The sequence below is a fragment of the Pagrus major genome, chromosome 11 (assembly GCF_040436345.1).
Source record: "Pagrus major chromosome 11, Pma_NU_1.0".
Lineage (NCBI taxonomy): Eukaryota > Metazoa > Chordata > Actinopteri > Spariformes > Sparidae > Pagrus > Pagrus major.
In genome coordinates this window covers 10,920,835-10,940,215 of record NC_133225.1, presented here as the reverse complement: position 1 = coordinate 10,940,215, position 19,381 = coordinate 10,920,835, and the positions used below count along the sequence as shown (strand labels likewise).

The 19,381-nt window shown below is 39.9% G+C and overlaps 1 protein-coding gene across 2 annotated transcripts in view; it reads left to right on the top strand.

Annotated features, from left to right (window-relative positions):
- The window catches only part of sbno2b (strawberry notch homolog 2b), a 60,807-nt gene that overhangs the window by 15,260 nt on the left and 26,166 nt on the right, over positions 1-19,381 (top strand). The window contains exon 4 of one of the 2 annotated variants that reach the window (XM_073475976.1): positions 7,268-7,388. In XM_073475976.1, coding sequence (XP_073332077.1) covers positions 7,268-7,388 — 121 coding nt within the window. Of the gene's footprint in view, positions 1-7,267; positions 7,389-14,500; positions 14,778-19,381 lie in introns of those variants that run through there. The other variant, XM_073475977.1, reaches the window with a different exon arrangement.

Sequence of the window (19,381 nt, the reverse complement as noted above, 5' to 3'; positions counted from 1 at the left end):
GTGTGTGTGTGTGTGTGTGTGTGTGTGTGTGTGTGTGAAACAGAGAATGTGTAATTCAAAGACTATGCAACATCTTGTGTACACCAGCCGTTTACCGTAAGTAGCATGTCAATATAAAAGAAGCAGCTGCAGTCCTTGTCAGTTTGCACACTGCATCCGTTGAGCCACAGGATGGCTGTCACAGCCCAATACACTTTCAATGTAGTTGAAAAATGCAGCTAACATACGTTATCTCACATGCCTTTTGTTAAACATGGCTTGGTTGCTGCTATGACTTTTGCCTGGCTTTGTTGAACAAGTGTTTTTGAAGGGAATGAAATTAAATTTAATGTTATTGCCATTTAAATGGCGTGTCAACGACTCCTAGGCTCCACCAAGGCTCCAAGGGTAAGAGAGAAAGCAAGAGACAGAAAGCACATGTCAGCACATGCAAGCAAGCGGCTGTATCTCAGAAGATAGAGCGGGCCGTCTTGTGGCTCCCCCAGCTGCATGTCAAAGTAACCTTGAGCTACTGAAGATACTGAACCCCAAATTGCTCCTGATGAGCACCTTCCATGGCAGCCTCTGCCATCAGTGTATGAACGTGTGTGTGAATGGGTGAATGTGGCAAGTGTTCACTATAGAAATGCAAGTCCATCTACCAAAAGAGAGATTAAACTGATAAGTAGTGTGTGAGGTAGCAGACGTGTATTAACTGTTAGAGTATTCTCAAATGAGTTGAGGGGTTTTCTGTATGAAAGTGTATCTGTATTAGGGCTGGGAAGTATATACATGATGATCTTTTAGTTGAATAATCTTGATAATGTGATGACACACAGCTGTAAGACAGTTGTAATACAGGTTTCTTTTCTTGCGTCAGAAAGCCCTACCATGGCAGCTATCAGTGTCTTTAAAGATTGTTAACTTCAGCTTGGAATTGTTTTCAACGCTGCAAACATACATGGATTATATTTGAGATATGCTTGATTTGGCAGTATTTTGTAGTATCTGTTTTATGATTCACTGGATAGCGACTTAGATTTCATGCTCTTAGTGGCAAAACTTCTGAAATGACTTCTAGTTAGTCATCACGAAACCTGTCTTACTAAACACACTCAGAAGGTATTTGCTCAAGTGATAGTGTTTTTTATTGTTATTCCTGTCTGTGCAGTGTTTCTTTGAAAGTTGGAGCATCAGATGACGTGAGAGCATGGTGTATGGTTTTCAGGTTTACTCAGAGTAACAGTTTCTAACATCAAGCTGGATTGACAAGACCCTCATGTCGCTCGATCTTACGGTATGCAAATATTGTGATCAAAGTCAGAATGTTTCTGTGGTTAATTGCAAGAATGGTGTGATTCATTGAATATCTTAGTGGGACTTCAATACTGTGTTGTAAAGGCCCTCCTCTTGCAAGAACAATACCTTTTGTTTTGAAAAAGTGTAAATTCATCATACTTCTCTGTCAATACATCTTTTGTCCCAGAGTGACTTGGCAGAAGGACTCGAATTATGACGTCACCCTTTGTAACATTTTTGCTGCAGCTCTCAGTTTTTTGTCTCTGCTGAGTTTGACCACGTAAACAGGACAGAGGTCTTACAGCTTCAGTTTTTGCATCTCTTCATGGTCCTGTTTTCTTCACTCAGTCCAGTACTTCTGATATTCAGTTAGGCTTTTTATTACAGGACACTGTATTTGCTTCTCTTTTCTTTCATGATCTACTGGCTACAGAGCAGGTGGCTGCTTAGTAAGATTGACTTGCATTGCACGGCCAGGATGTAATTGATTGAACTTGAAACCCCTTCGCTGTCCGCTCACATGGCCATTGAGAACCAGCAGAGGAGTGAATAGATCACATGGCACCACCAGCGAGGGAAAAATGTGAATGGGCCAGCGCCCTGATTGCACACATCAATGCACTGACTGACGTGCATCACTCACTTCAGTACAACAGAAACCGTTTCTATGAATAGTGATAAAACCTTCACTGAGACTATGACTGTAGGGGCATAGACGTCAAAACAGCAACTCCTGTGCAGCATAATGCAATCCAATGCACCTTTGCTGAAGAATATTTTCTTCTGAAGGGTATTTATTTAAAAAAAACTTTTTTGTTTAGGCTGGATCGAAGAGGTGTTGGTTCCTCTCTATGGGTATCATTTGGTGTATTGTTATTTTGGTGTTGCATGATAAGAGGCAGTTTCTCAATCTTGGAGTTCTCACATGGGGTCACTTTATATTTATGTATGGTTGTTAGAGACTTCCAGGATTGAAGGCTCTACTTTCATGTGAGGAGTTTGAGTGTTGTGTTTACAAACCAAAACTGACAAATGCTACTCATTCTGCCAGTAAAAAAACTGCCGAGATTGATGATGACTGAAGCATGGAGGTTTCTGTGGTTATTTTGGTGCTGGTTCTCCAAAATTAACCAGCGGCTCTGCCATGCACGATTGTGGTTTGATAGTGAGCGTCATCAATTCGAGACTGCTAATGGAACAGATAACTGACGCCTTCAGCTGGAAAGAGTCACTACAGTAAATCAAAAGTCATCAGATGGGGGTCACATTCACTCATTTATATCTATTTTGTCTCCCTGGCATTATTTTCATAATTGGAGTAAAAATGTAGCCTATTTTTTCTGTCTTACGAAGTAAGTACAATGATAATGGCAAGTTGAATAAAACGCAAATGACGGATCATGGTACAAGACACGGTTATAGGCCAGACAGCTGGTCCAATCAAGTACGCAAATGCAAATGACAATGCCTGGCACAGCAGGCACAAACATGTGTCCCCAGTGAACATACTCAACCTGCGCTCTTACGTACAGGTGGAGGTAACAAAAGTCCTCAAAGGCACGATATCAAGCCAAGCATTTCAAGCGTTTCCATGGCTGCGGTAGTAAACAAACATTGTGTCTGTGGAGAAATGTGTTCTGCTGTGTCATAATTATGCCGATGCATATGGACATGTTCAGCTAGAGCTTTGTCAGGTGATAAGTGTTGCAGCCTGTGGGTGCTCTGGCATGAAACAACAAGAAAAAGCTGACCCCTTCTGTTTGGGCTCACTTACGCTCAAAACAACGACAGCTTACCAGTTTGACGAAACTCTAGCTGAACATGTCCGTAATATGTATCAGCATATTTATGACACTTATGTCAACTGTTCTCTTCTTATTTTTTTCTTTCTTTCTACACATCAACTGTCAAAAGGTTGATGCCCAGAAACATCCCAAACACAGCAAAATAAGAAAATGTAGACAGAGGCCAGGCCCTCTGCAGATACAGACACTGATCTAGTGGATCATAAGTTAAGTGTGTGAGAGAGTTTTTTTTTAAGGAAAATCCTACAAATTCTTCCTTTAAGCTTCACACAGTTCGTATTTGCTGTAGGGCCATAGAACTGAATAGCACTGCATTTGTAAGTCTGTGTGTATATGTAAATTAGAGCCTGACCCCATTATGTCGATTATGTTGTACATGATTTCTACTTACAGGCCACACTGTACACATTACCCTGTATTGTAGTAAAAAGCCCCACACTGATTATTGTTGATGAACTACCTAAACTATGTTGGTGTTTCCTGTCATTCTCTAATTCAGCTTTAACAAACAATTTGAAGAAGGGAAAAAGGCCAACTGTTTTGAATCTTTTTAGCAAACAGCAATAACAGTTTGTGGTAGTGTCTGGTTATGTCTGTCCCACACAGTTGAGCCTGGGTGTTTGTTTATGGCAGAAAAATAAGAAACAGACCACTGATCTGCTTCTATTTTTATGTCTCGCTTTTTCTGATTGTACTACGAGCAAGTTATCAACAATGAAGGCTTAGTTTGTTTGCAGTATTTAAAGTTAACGTGGCTTTGTAAATTAGGACTACATTATATTTCTTTATATTGAACATCGTTTCCTCTCTATAAATTACAATTCAAAGAGATTTGCTGCAAAAACATCACAGCTAGTTTGTTTCACAATTTTCTTATGGATGCAGTGAATTGAGGTGAGCTTTTTCATATCCAAACTCCAAAACATGGTATGACAGTAAATTCCCAAATTGCTCAAGCCCTCATAAATGGGCAAGGTTACGTCATAAGGGCTTCCGGTGTAAAAACCTGTGCCAAATCAAATATGTGGACCATGTGTTGTGGCTAGCCCTGACAGGGGCACCCATATTGGTTTGTTTCCCAGTGCTATCCATGACTCAAAGTTCACTTATTGCACACTGTTGATAGGAAGGAAGAGTTCTTCCAAGGAATCTTTGCCGTTGGTTACGGGTGTGTGTTACTGTTTACTGTGTAGTCTCAAGGCGTCCCTGATAAACATCTTTATCTTTCAGTGGAAGAACCATTATATTGTTGATTGTCATTCTGATGGGATTACGTTTCCTCACAGTGAATTTTGCATAGGGCTGCTTCTTGTTTGAATTTTTTTTTTTTTTTTTTTTAGAAATTACAATGCAGAAAATGATGCTTGGGTTAATTTATACTTATTAAAGTCACATTGAATTTGACTGTTTCAGTGCAGTGATTTAATTTTGTACCAGTAGTTTTCTAATTGGGGGGTGAACTGCTAGCAAAGCATGGACTAGTTTGGGACAGGTAGGCGTAAAGCAGACACTGAACATCTACACCAAATATGACAACTACCAAAACAAAGACAAGAAAATATGAGGTGGCACCTCTCACCGTTGGCTTCACCAGTACAACAGTACAGTGTATTTTTTGCATGGAAAATGTAAAAAAGTTTTTATTTGTTCTCAGGGCGTTGCCATTTTTGTGCATAGAGGCAGTTTAAGAAAATCTCTCGAAAGCAATGAATGCAGTTACATAGTAAAATTTTAGAGAAGATGCATGCTGCATTTTCAATGCTTCCACTATAAAGGTGACTTTTTGCTTCTTCTTTTTTTTCAGATGTCACACCGAAATTACAATTCTGTATTAATTACATACAATGTTTAAAATCATTTCTGAAGGCATTTGCAAGCAAAAGACGTGTATATTTGTTCTAGGGTAGGGGGGCTTGAAAATATTATTTTCTATGTAAAAAATTGGAAACCACTCTTTTAGACAATAAAGGTTATTGTTAATCTGTGAAATATCCTGCCTCCATTACATATCTTTGTCAAACGTGTTTGATAACCACACTTCATTGCAAATCAATCATCAGTGCAAAAAATGTGTGTATATCAGCAAATGTATTGATATTGGAATTTTTTACTCCCTAATATCGATCAGGTTCTAATTTATAATGTGTAAAAAATGTAACTTGTTTGTTGCCCCTTTAGAAAAGTTTGGGGTTGTAGTTATTTTTTTTTTTCAGCTATACTGCAGTGGAGGTGTTAGTGTGTTTGAAAGGATGTTGACGTGTTGCTAGATTAGTGTGCTTTGAAGCAAACCCAATGAGCATGACACTTGACTGACTGAACCGTGTTGGAAACATACAGTACTTCATACTACTAATTATGAAGTTGTCATAAAATAAGGCCAACTTTCTGTCAGGAAGGAAGTCATTAAAACAGTTATCAGTAAACTAGCTAGATGTCAGATAGCCAGGTATCTTTGTTGTGTCTAAAAATGACACTGTTGCATTGTTAAACAGTAGCATGATTCAAATGAGGATCTGTAAACTGCTACAAGCTAGGTAGTATGGGATGGCTCCATGCAGACAAACAGTTAGTCAATCAGCTCCTTTGGCTGACAGCCCCTTACCAGCTTTGTGTTGCTGGAAAGCAGCTGATGGCGGGCCTGCCAAGACTTCTGCTGTAATAATATCACTGTCATATCACTGCTGGCTGAAGGGCTAGAAGGGGATTTCCAGTGTGGATGATTGTTAACAATCACAGTCTATCTTTTCTGAGAAATGAGCAGACTCTTTACCAGTATGACCTATTATCTATTTTTTTTTTCTAATTTAGGTTCACCACTCGTCATGGTAACATTAGTTAATTTGCTTTTTTTTTTTTTCCAGTGTGCAGGCTTAATGTTCATGTCACTTTTTACAAAACAGAGCCATTGCATATATATAAATGTTTTTGATTTTTATTTTCATAGTATTAACCCAATAAAATGTAGGTTAAATTGCAGTCTAGTGATCTAGGTATATGGTTTTTAAAAGATGACTTTGAAAACAGACACTTTCCAAAAATATAACATTTGAATGTAGACATGTTTATATGTTGAAAATGTGTTGTTTGGAAAATTCAACAAAAAAACCCACAGGAACCATGTTCTCACAGACCGGCTTCTATACACCGGCTAATGGCTGCCCTTTCATCCTTGTGTTTTGAACTTAAATCAATCAGTCCCACTGATCTCTGGCCCGTGGTTGAGGACACCAAGCCAAATCCTGTGAATAGCTTTGGCAGAGCTCAATCCCCCTGAGCCCAAGCCCTGGCACATGATTGGATGAGAGGGATATGGGGCGGTACAGTTCCAGTTCTGCATTACCAAAGGTTTCGTTTTGCTTTCGTTTCCAGTGCCAGTCCATTACTATCAGCAAAGTTAGCCGTTGCGTTATGATGACTTTTACTCAGCAAGAAAGTGAAAATAGCTCAGTGGGCTCAGAGTACAAGGTCAGTGGGCCTGTGTCCAGTGTTAACTTTGGGATCAAGGAGAATGGTTGGTTTTAGTGAAAGGCAGATTTTGGATCTTCAGAGCGGGTAGGACTCGTTCTTGTTCTCTGTACCTTGACTGTCTCTGGATGTTTTTCACTTGCTCTCTCTCTCTCTCTCTCTCTCTCTTCCCTCTAGACCTGGAACTCTTTCTGTCTGTCTGACCTAAAATGCTTTTTTCTGTTATCCTTCTTGTATGTTTGGCAATTTTAGTTGCTACTTAGCTGGTTTTGAACACCTAGATGTAGATTTTCTTTCAGTTATTCTTTGGTGGACATAATAATTTAATGTTCAGACTGTCGTCAAACAAAACCAAAAGTGTTTCAAGCTAGTGTGATCTGTTGGAATTGCTAATAATGTCGTGTGATCGAGTAGAGCAGTGTTAGATGATCATATATAAGTATTACAGTACTTGATTACCATCTTCAGAAGACATCATCCTCTTTTGTGACTGGTCCACTTGACCACTGGATCACATGAGGCTCTTCTCAGTGCCCCTTTCGTTTTACTATACTCGACTGGAGCAACTTATGGCACAGTCATAGAAGGCTGTGTGTGTGTACTTGTCAGCTATAAGGTGAATGAGGGTGAATAAAACAAAATGACGCCTGCTAGTTGTACTTAACAGGTAGCGGTTAAACAAATAACTAAACTAACTGAAGCTCTTCTTTCCCCTCCAGGCAATACCACTTGAACAGCAGCACTACCACCACCACTCCGGATGTGCACATGGACATGTACTCTGGATTCCCTGATGTGGACTTTCCCCTCAACCTTCCTAGGAATGGAGATTTCTCCCAGGTTTGTCTCGTATATCTGCTGTGCATGTTGGCGTATTTATGTTTACACTGGCCATCTGGATTACAGAAGGGCTGTTTTTGTGCTATGAAATTATTTAGATAATTAAAAGCAATCCACATAATAAAATACCATGGAAATGATTAAATCATAATTCCACTCACACTTATGACACAAAACAGTTGTTACATATACGTACATATTAGTTTATTTATGCATATAATGTATGTACAAATGTACACACCTGAGGGCCACCGGTCTGGTGGTCCAATGTGAAGATGTGATGTTACCTTAAAGTAATTCACACTTCCAACATTCCTTACTCTGAGAGAGTTTATTCCTATCTCTTCCGTGGTACACAAGTACACTGCTTTAAGATGTCATTGTCACATCTTCATATTCTTGCTGTGTGTGCTCGTCTCAGTGTGTGTGTGTGTGATAGCAGTGTTGCAGTTGGAATTCTTTTTAGGCTGGGTCCGCCTTCCTTCTTGCTACCGTCCCAAAATGGATTTTATTTATTGTCCTTGATGATTTTTTTTACGGCCACTGGATGGTGGAACACCCTTTACTGAGAGCCCCGGTGCCTAGTTTCCATCTGTCCCTCTCCCTCTCTTACCTTCTTATCAGAGGGAAGGACCATGCCTCCCACCACTTCTTTCATCCTGTGTTTCATGTGTATTCAGCTCTGCTTAATTTAGCAGAGAGCAGCTTGATTAAAGGCTGGTGTTGTCTAGACAACTGTAGAAGTACCTGCCCCATTCCTGTCAAGGCATGTCATTAATAAGACACTGTAATTTAGCACTCCTCCACACGTCCACGCTGCATCTTCAGAAATCCAAAATCACTGTTAGATAAACCCAGCGTTTCCTTGTAATTTTCAGTCATGCTTGAAATGAGTCCACAAAGTGTTCTCGCTATAAGACCCGGACATTCATTTCAAGATGGGATATTGTTAAACTTTGACGTTGAAGTAAAGCCGCAGGCTTCTACTCACTCATACTATTCCAGAGAGTTTCTATTCATCATTTACATTTTCTATTTCTGTGCACTTTTGTGTGCGTCCAGCCAATTCCTTATAGTTAGAATCATATGAAGAAGAGTCGACTGTAATGACACAGACCAGTGAGTTTCTAATCTGATGTCTATGTGGCTTAAGCTGATGAGTGCCATTATGGAAACATATTAAAAATATACTCTGATGATGAGCTCTAAAGAAGAGCAGTCATGGGTTACCAAACAGCCTGCTAGTACCCTGCCTTATGATGAGCCTCTCTGATGGTAAAAAGAGCATAGCTGTGGGGGGTTTCTTGGTTCAACATAAGGCCAAAGCAGTAAATAAGAAAGAGGGGGGGTAACGTCTGACATCAATACAAAGGGAAAAGGCATTTCTTACCCTAATTGTGCATTTTTAGGGCTTTTTACTGAATAGTTAAATCTTATTATATCTGTTTAAACTGTTGTTGACATTGTATTTTAAGTCTCCACCTGGGCAAATTGAAATAAACTGCACTACTAGCATTTCGAATATACACTGCTGACAGTGAGGTCTGTGGATTATCCAAAGAAATTTTTTTTGGAAAGCTGTACAAATGAAATTCCATTCACCTCAGAGACAAATCTCTCATTATCCCTGTAGATTAAACCAAAACTGCTGCTATCTGCAAATCGAGAAAAATCCCTTTTTGTACTTATGGTGAGTTGACCCTTTTAAATTGAAAGAGAAACTCAAACAGCATCTTACAGTATGAAATTACACACATACACCGAACCGGTTTATTTTCTATAAATAAACTCACTGAAGCACATTGCTGGCTAATGAATGGTAGGGGAATTGAAGGGTCTGACAAATGACGAGAAAATTCAGGGTGCTATATTATTGCATACATTAAATGCATCATTCGCAACACCGCAGTGTAACATTCATACATTCTACATTTAATTAATTTGACTGCAGAAGGGGACGACATTTGTTAGGTAAACCTCTTAAATCAAAATACTACAAATGAGCCAATTTGACATTGAGGGATGTGTTTTTCTTAAACTGCTGTGCGCAGGATGCTCCAGAGTCGTACAGCCTGGGGGTTTGATAAAAGCTCAGGCTATATTTTTCAATTTAATGTGAAGCCAGATATTGCAAAATTAACTCAGGTCCTTACGGGTGCACATTGTTATGCAGCTGGCACCGAAAAAGTTCTGGACAGGAGTGTAAATTTAAAATTTACAACAAAATCACTGGATATTCCCAGGTGATATCAGTGATTTGCGAGCTTTTTATTTTTCATTTTGAGGTCGTATTAGACTTGTTTGTATATGCAGATTTACAGGTTACATCAAAACAATGTTATGTGTTGAAACGTGTATTTTAAAGTAAACATGTATGTAACGATGTGATCCTACCCTCTCACTGAACTTACATAGTCCGGAAACGAGCGCTAGGGGGGCGGATGGCTGAGACAGGGACACCATTCACCCTATTACAAGACATTGTACCATCAAAAGTTACATAATGTTGCTTTAACATGTGCTGTAGTTGAAAATTAGCAACAGTTTGTAGGGAAGCACAAGTTGACACAAAAACTACACAGGTTTTTTTCAAGAGCAAGGTCTGCACGTATGAAGGCTTTCATATAAAAGAAAGTGATGTGTCATTGTGCTTACGTGTGATGTTGTCCTTGCATGGATTTTGTGATTCACGTGGGGTTTCCCTAGTTTTCCATCCATCTGTGTTAGGCTGTCTGTCTATTATAGTGCTCTTCCTAACAACAAGGGTTCAGCAGTCTTGGTTGTGTGAAACATGCTAGATGTACATATTTAGAAATATGTGCATTCGAAAGTTGTCATTTTTTTATGTGCTTTACTTTAAATGAGATCCTTCACCGTTGTTTCATCCGTGAGCAGTGGCAGTGGCAGTGGCAGTGGAGACGTGGAATGTTATGGTGCTTGTTTAGGTGAGAGAGGGATGTTTTTTGCTTTTGTTGTGCTTTCTCAGCTGTCCTTTCCGCCTTTCTGCCATGTGAGGCATGCAGAGAAAATGTAAGTCACGGGGTCATCATGACTAATCCACCACCGCCCCCCGCCCGCCCCCCCCCCCCCCCCCCCCCCCCCATCACCATGGCAATCTGATCATGCCCATTTTTTCCTCTGTCTGCCTACAGTCAGAAAGCAGGATTTCTTGTTTCCTTTGCACCATTGAACTGTGACAGCACAGAAGACATTCAGGCATGTGTGACTGGGTGGAATTGTTGATGTGATTGTTAGTTTGTCAGGTGACTGCCGTGTTTATCTCAGCCATTTCCTTGTTTCAGTTACAGCTGTAGAGTCATTAGCAAAATCTCTTTAGGTTTGCGTGGCTTCCCGCTGTGTTACAGTTTGCAGTTCACCAGAGCTCTGTTGGAATATCCTCATATTGTGAGGAAGCACACTGTGTGAGCACGTGGACAGGATGTCCATCTCTAGATTGCTGGTAACTTGAAAACAAGGAATGTTTGTTTTAGAATTAATAGACTCTCCTTTGAGACTTGCTGTCCTTCTTAGATAGTAAGATTATCAGTAAATTACAATATATCACAAGCTAATAGCTGAACTGGAATACATGGCCACTGTACAATGATGTGGATGAAGTTAATGCCTCACATTTTTACTAACATTTATCTGATGTGATAGAATTGTGCCTCAGTGGCTCCAGAAAATGTGCTAATTATTTTGAAATATAAACTTCTATGGAAACTTATTTTTCCTCATGAGGAAACCGTTGAATTGATGTTCATGTTCACTAACTTAAGTGACATTTTTTACAGATTAAATTTATCTGGAAAATGGCTTCATTATAAAAACAATAGATTTTTTGATATGTCATCACCAAATTGCATGGTTCTTTCCGGTAAACTTCCCCAGAAATGACAGTTACACAGTTGATCCCTTTTTTGGAGTTACTGGGAAACTAAGGAACAAGATAATGACAATGAAATAATGGCAGGATGGCTGAGGAGTCCTTTGTCTTTGGTAAAATGAACTCCGACGACTCCAACTTTGCTGAGTATGCACACAACACCAGATTTAAAAGAAAAGCTGTTAGCTGGACAAAACATCACCAGTACTGTGCTTTAAAATGAATTGAATCCAAAAGTCATTCACTGTGCTTTGAAGGAAAATTGTACACTTTGCCTCAGTGACACGTGCATATCTGTCTCTGCTTTGGTCGTCGGTCATTTGTGGATCTAAAGGACTTGAACTTTTATGCAGAGCATCAGAATGAAAACAAGTCTTACTGGAAGACAAAAAAACAGAACTCATTCACTAACCACTCTGGCTAACCTCAAAAGAATGAACAGCCCTGTGCAAGTACACACATGAAACACCTACAGTATATACATTCACTGTATGCACACATTTACGCACACCAAGGCACGTTTAGGCATATTCACAGTTGTAGTCTCTTGCTACACACTCTCGTTCTTTCTCTGTGTGGTTCCTCTCACTATTACACACACACACACTTGTGCACAGCACACTTCTAGGAAGAGCTCGTGCAAGTCTGCTTTACATTTTTTTTTTAGTTTTGCTTTTGCTAGAATGGGAATCCAGCTGGAGATTTAATATCAGTCCCTTTGTCAGAGGCAATGGAGGGAATGTATCACTAAAATATTGTTATATGTATTTTAACCATGGGAGAATCCAAGAGCACACAAGTGGGCACATAAAGAAAATGCATAGTTGCAACTGCAAATGCAAGAGACTCCAGCTAGTCTCAAACCGCGTTAAATAATAGTAACCACAGCGGTGTGCAGCATACGGTCCACTGATCCAGGGTTACTTTCTAATCATGTTTTTACTGTTGAACCAGCACAACTTCCAGAGACCCTAAAGCTGACAGATATTAAGTGCCATGCTGAATTGAAAGGGAAAATGAAAGGTTCTTTGCCTCTGGGTTTGATTTTACTGGCATAGACCATTATCTTGTTTTTCTTGACTTTTTTGTGGCCAGCCCATCATGATATAAATCAGTTGGTATTTCTCGGTTACTTCCTTGTATGACGAACTTACACTTTGTCCTTTGGATGGCCTAGTTTCAAGGAGCAAGTTAAAGGTTAATTTGAAGAGTTGTTAATAGGTGTCTTGTTTTCTTCAGGGAGTGTGTGCTCCACCTGATTCACTCGCTTTAGATGTGGATGGTTCGTCGTCTATCCATCTTGGATTTTCAAAGAACTGAGTATTTGTTAAAAATCATAGAAAATAAAATTTATTGCATGCATGTTTATTTTCAGATACACAATGTGTTAGTGCATTTTTATAGTGTTTTCACTGCGCTAGGATTTATAAAAGATATCAATGATACAGCAAAACACAGTTACTGTGCAAAAACAATCTCATGCAACAGAGGAAGTTCTCCTACCACGACAAAGCATTTCCTGCAGCATGCTACAGGTACTTTATATTTGATGTAGGTAGTTGTAATCATAACAGCCCAGGATAAAGTAATGCGAGCAAGTAACTGAAGCTAAAAGGGAACCAGGACTCGGTGAGAACTGGAATCATTATCAGAAATCAGAATGACTGAAATATGAATAGTCACAAGTTCTGCTATCATGATTGTCTTTTGCAAAACAGCAGCAGTGCACCTGTGCACGCGACAATGAGACTTGATGTTGAATCTCTTGTACCTATGCATTATATGTTTGTGTGTTGTCAGAAAAGTCAGACATGGATTCTTCCTACTTTAGGCTGTGATGCAACAAGGTGTAACTGTTGTTGTGTGTTTGTGTTTTCAAAAGGAGCACATCAATGATTCATTCCTCCCCAATGACCCTGCATGTCCCACTGACACACACACACACACACACACACACACACACACACATGCACACACGCACGTTAGTCAGAGGATTCCCACTCATACAGTGATGACACCATGGACAGGCGCCACTCCGTCTCTGAGAGTCTGACTCCCCTCCAGTATAGAAGAGATGGACATTACAGTACCTTGATATCATGTATTCCTGGAAGCTTTGTGTGCAAATGGACCCGTCTACACCGCTTGCAAAGGAGATAAATCAAATTTTTCTCATTTATAACTGGCTCTTAAACAGAACATTGCTTTCCTATCAGACAAACTAATGTTTGTTTGTTTGATTGTCTTTAATATGCTTCTTGGATCCGTTGAAATAAACCTTTTCCTATCAGATTCCCAGAATATTCTTTTTTTCAATCGCGCCCCTAGTTCCAGTAATGGGAATGACCATTTATGATGAGGTATTTGTGTATAAATGTGCACAGATAGAAGTAGTTTCTGTTTAGTGCCTGGAAGACCCTTTGAATAGGCAAACTTTCAGCTTCAACTTGACCCGTTTATACATTCCTGACCTCTTATGAATGTCCATGTGTAAACCATTAGTGTGGATATCAAACTGCTTTCATCGCTGATTAACACAACAAAGTGATATAATAAGGAAATGTTTTGACTTAAGTCTACATCTGCACTTTAACAAGTGACACACTGCTGCAAAGAGCTTATTAAACAATGTGTTTGCTTTCTACTTATTATTAGCCTTTACACCTCTGAGCTATAGATCATTATATTAATCAGAAGCCATTACTAGAACTTGAATTTGAGCCTCTGCAGATAAATAGACAGACAAAGAGCAGAGTATGAGGTAAGACAGGCAGCCAGGCAGGGAGTCAGTCTCTAAATATAATAATCATTAAATAGCGGCCCAGGCCCATTAAACATAGCGGTAAGCAGCAGGGTGTGAGGAGCAGCCAGGTCCACAGCGCAATACTGTTTACACTACAAATGCGGTTGAGTTACACCATGTACAGTAAAATGGGCCCGACTGCCAGTAACTCTAGTCACTTACCAACAAAAGCATCATTTCCTGAAAGCTCCTCCCTCCTCCCTCCCTCTCCTCCCCACCTCTCCCCTCCCCTTCTCTGCTCTCTCACTCGCTCTCCAACCACCTTTTTGAGCTCTGAGGAACTAGTCCACAATCACTATGACTAAGCCCTCTATGCAAATACCTGACTGTCCTGGCGAAGCAGGAAGCTGGTTTTAGACTCGCCTGTGTCTCTGTTTGTGAGGGTAACAGAGTGTGTATGTGTGAGCTCAGTGCCCCGAGTGTACCTGAGGTAGAGGCAGATGTGTGTGTTGAACCAGAGAGGAACTTTGAGAGGTCAAGTGAGAGTCCACTGTTGGGTGGGAGTGCTCCAGCTGTAAGGTGAATACCAACACTTTAAGCAACACATGGACGAGGCTGTCGCGTTGAGGGAGTCAAGGTGAAGCAGGAGTGTATGTCTGTGTTTATTCCCCCCCCCTCCCATACTGCAGCGTTTGGACCCATGTCTCTCATGCAGTTCTGGACTAAATTGTATTCACAGCTGGGACGACCACTTCCCAAGGTACTGGTACTGTTTGCTTCTTTTTTTCTCTCTATTACGCTGAATCAAAGCTTTTGTTTTTAAAGACTTGGTGTTATTTTGTTGAAATGTGTTTTTGTTTTTGATGTCATGAGCAGTAATTGTTAGGTGAAGAATTGGGACTAACTGAAAGCTGCTTGTGTTGAGAGTTTTTATTGTCCTTATCAAGAAGCTCCTAGATAAGATGTGTAAGCACTTTATTTCCCACTCCTTGCTGCATTTTTAATTTTAACTTCCTTGAATGAATTTTGTCAGTACTTCCCTGTAATTGTGACGCTAATGAACACCAGCCTTTGATTCTCATTTACTGTCTATTTTCTGTCTGGCGCTTTACCTTACAGTGGAATATATTTGTCATTAAGATAACATTAAAAATTAGTGGCAGGTGATAGACTTAAAAGTTCGTTATTGGTGCGTAAGAAGGCTGGTTTCCTGTGCGAGAGCTGCGCCACATGCTTGACAAAGGACATTCTTTCAATAGAAATCTTTAGAACTAGGTTTAACTCTTATTAAGGAAAACAATAATCTAGTCTCCTCCTTTGTTATCTACTTACAAAACTAACTCATGTGTTGTTTATTAAGAGAATAATGCCAAAGAAGGTAACCCAGGTTTAAGATTTGGGTTCACTGCTGAAAGTTGGTCTGTCAGCAAGTCGGGCTGTACGTTTTTGGCAGACCAGAGTTGCTAGTCAGTCACCCCGTGCCCCTTTTTAGGCTTTCATTCTCAGCCAGGAACTATGACAAATGATTGTCTGCCTCACTCCCTGCTGTCTTCCAGTAAGTGCTAGAACCTGATATCTTCTCAGGCTAAATAGCACTCTTGTCTGTTTTCTGCATGGCTATTGAATATGCTCATTGTTTCACTGCCCTGTAAATAGACCTGCATTGTGGGTTTTTATTCATCATTTATTAGAGTACACAGTGTCGGTTGAATTATAGCAGCTCATATCAGTCTAATGACGTTATTGATGCAAGGCTTGCTGAGCCCGTTTCCACTGAATTTCTGGTTAAGTTGATTGGCTAATTTCACCACGTCAGCATTTCTCCTACAGAAATATGAGAAATTACACAATCGGCTCTTTCAAATAGATAATGCTTTTAATAAGTTGTTTTTTCTTTTCCTTTTCTTTTCAGAGATACCCCAGTCAGTTAGCCGGAGAGAAACTAACAGAACTCAGGCTTCAGATGATCCTATAGCCTGAGCCCATTTGCTTCTGTTAGTCTCTCTCTGGCAAGCTGATTGGGCTATCTCTGTTCACAACATCTATAGTTATCATTATCAGTGTTGTACTCCTATGTCTGTTCCACGCTCTTGTAGGACAGGTTCACAATGTTCAAGTCTATCATGTAAAAATGAAATATCATAGTCAGGTGCCCGTTTGAACATTGATCATATCCTCCTGTTCACATTTGACATTTAGAGATCTCGATGTGCTTTCAATCTAAGTGATGGGGCAGAAAATTCACAGTCATCATAAAATCCAAGCAAAATGTATCTGAAGCTAATCTGACTTAGCATGTTTCTTGCAAACCCACAGTCTTTTAAAGTGAAATTCCTGAACATTGTTTTAAAACAGACACGAAAAATTGTGAACCTGTGCTTAAAGGCCTGCCGTGCAGCAGGGCAGCCTCTTGGTGGGCACATGTTGTCAGTTTCCTGGTATTGCATTAAACCTCAAGCATGACCAAGGCGTGCAGCTTACGGGAAATGAATAAACAATGAAGGTGAGGATGAGTGAGAGCTTGAGGGGGGGTTGTTCCAGGCATAATATCTGATTATGCCTGGAACAATTAAATCTATGGAAATGTAACACACATCAGTGGTAGTTAGAATGGCAACGGTGGAATAACTCAGGTTGCTGCTAGGTGAAAAGACAACATGACAGGGTGATATTTTAGACGTTAAAAACAGTTCATGTTACTAAGATGCACGATTCAAGATGTAGTAAATCTGTCACGTGTAACAGTGAAGCAGCTGCAGTACGATGAAGATGAAGGATTACAGTTGTCACAGATCATCTAGTATTACTGTTAACAAATTATTCAAGCTTCTATGTATTAGTTGTTGCCTGTGGTGATGGCAAAATATCATTCAGCAGTCCTTGCTAATATCTTATTGCTTTTTTTCCTTTTAAAGTTTCAAAACATACCTATCTAATTTTTTTTATTATTATTCTGTCACCAACAAGAACTTTTAAGTCAAATGATGTCAAATTGACTTAATAACCACTCTCTCCATGTACTTAAACCACCTCTTTGATACAATTTCAAGTCAATTAAATATGAGATGTTCTGTAGAGGTGGGATTTCTGGCAGGGCTGTTGTATTTGATTAAGGGTGGAATAGCAGTTTAATGGTCAGCAGTGTCTTTTCACAGAGAGACAGTCCTGGGGTTGAATTCGTTTTCCAACTTAAACATTTCTGTTTAGAGTGTGTAGATACTCCTCGTGTGTGCATGCAGAGTGCTTCGGTTTCATCCCACAGTCGAAAGACGTGCAGGTTACATGGATCTAAGATTTTCCCGTAGTTGTGAATGTTTTTCTCCAATGCGTCAATGCGTGTGTGCCCTGGCAACCTGTGTAGCGTAGCCTCGCTCAAAATGTGTGTAGATGACAAGGACGTCACATATTGAAATGAAAACTGTTTGAAATCATATTGATTTAAAACAGTTTTTAAAATGAAAAAAAAATCATTGCATCTCATTCCCCTCTCTCTTTCTTCCTGCCTTTGTTCCCTTTTTGTTCTCTATGCTGTCGGCTGTCAAGTAAAGACAAAAATGCCTTAAATGAATAAATGAATCCAGGTCCAGTTCATCTATACACTGTAAAATCTGACAGAGTGGCTTTACTTAAAAAAATCTAGGAAACCGATTACCTCAAAATTACCAAGTAGACTTATTATTTTAAGTTGTTAAAACTTTCTAGCCTGTAGGACTTAAACTTGAAGGCAGTCATAGAAGTGCTCAATAAATGTATTTAAAACAAGCCATGACTTTGGAGAGCATAAAAATGTGCCCTCTCGGTTGGATGTCCCACTTGTTATGGGCCACTCTTACCAGACTGAAGTGATGTCGAAGCTTATACCCTTTCACCCCCAAAGTGTAAAACATATTCAGTAACTATTGGTTGTGTTTGTTTTTAGAGGGTTTGTTTAACTGTCGATGGTTCACAGGATGGTCAGGATAAAACTAAGTTTGTCTGTCAGCCAACACGCAGGTAAAAAATTCAGTCTACTTGTCGTCATAATTAAAGTGCTCATGGGCCCATGGTTGTAAAAGAATACATTTCCCTCCATAGCTGACAGTTGATTCTTGGCTAAGATCCAACTCAACAACTTACAAGCAATGAGCACGCCACCCTACATCACAGTGTGATAGTGGTCCTGGAACATGTGGGTGTATGACACATACAAGATTAAAGAAAGATATTTAAGGCAATATGGAAACCTATGAATAGACTCTTCAGATGTTTGATTTCACACAACTGCAAACCCTCTTGTCGTCTAGTATTGGTTTCCCACATAGAGCAAGTAAAAATAGGGTATAGATATAGTCTAATTTCCTGTCACTGAGACTGAGAAATAATGTACACATGACTCTGACAGGTCCTTATCAGAGCAGGGAAATAAACTGTTTCAGTTTTTTCAGAAGATAATGTTATCTTCTTAACTGTGAGCAACCTGTGTTCCTTAAAGTCTTGAGCAATTGACACAGTTACATTGTTTCATTCAGAATTTGAGAACATTCGCAGTAATTCTCCTGAGGGTTATGGGACTGCTACAAATGGCATTGGTTTTGCAAGTGGTGTTGTGGTGTGATGAAATTTTTGCATTTTTGAGACGTCATCTTGCGTCAACACTCCCCTGACATCCACTTTTCTCAGCACTACGGGAGCAGGCTCACACATGCATTAGTTAGCACACACAGTTGGAGACTGTGAGTCATTTTTCTTGTGATTTGTAGTTAGAACTACACAGGCTTTTCAGAAGCCCACCATTACTGTCAGTTCAACACATAGGTTTAAACTTTTAAGATATGCCTCTGCATATGTCGTCTCATCCTTATGACAACCTTTCCATAGGTGACGTCCTTATGACAACACACCAAATACAAAGCAGATGAAATCTCTCTTGTGGATTCTCTTTCTCTTTCTCTGTCTCTTTCCTTTTGTCATCTTCAGATTTTCCCCTCTTCTGCTACTTTTCAGGGATCTAAATTTCACAGTTAAATTTATTTGCCGGCAGTACAATGTGCGTCATAGAGACCTGTTTCCTTGTTAGTTTCCTTGTTAGTTTCCTTGTTGTCAGCTCAGTGTAAGCTTTAGGCATTCTTACATTCACAACCAGCAGAACCGTTCTTTGAACGCACTCTGTCATTCGGCTGCTAGCTGGGACACTTGACATGGCATCCTTTTATTTTCCAGAACGTATGAAAACACTGGAAAATTCCAGGAGGCTTGTAAGCAGCGCACTGTCCCTGGCTCGCTTTACTCTCCTGCTTTACTTGGCACAACATGAAGGCTTGCCTGTGAGGATAGTGGGTCCGGGGATAAGCTAGACTTGGCTGTCTGTGGGCTAGACAAGGATCA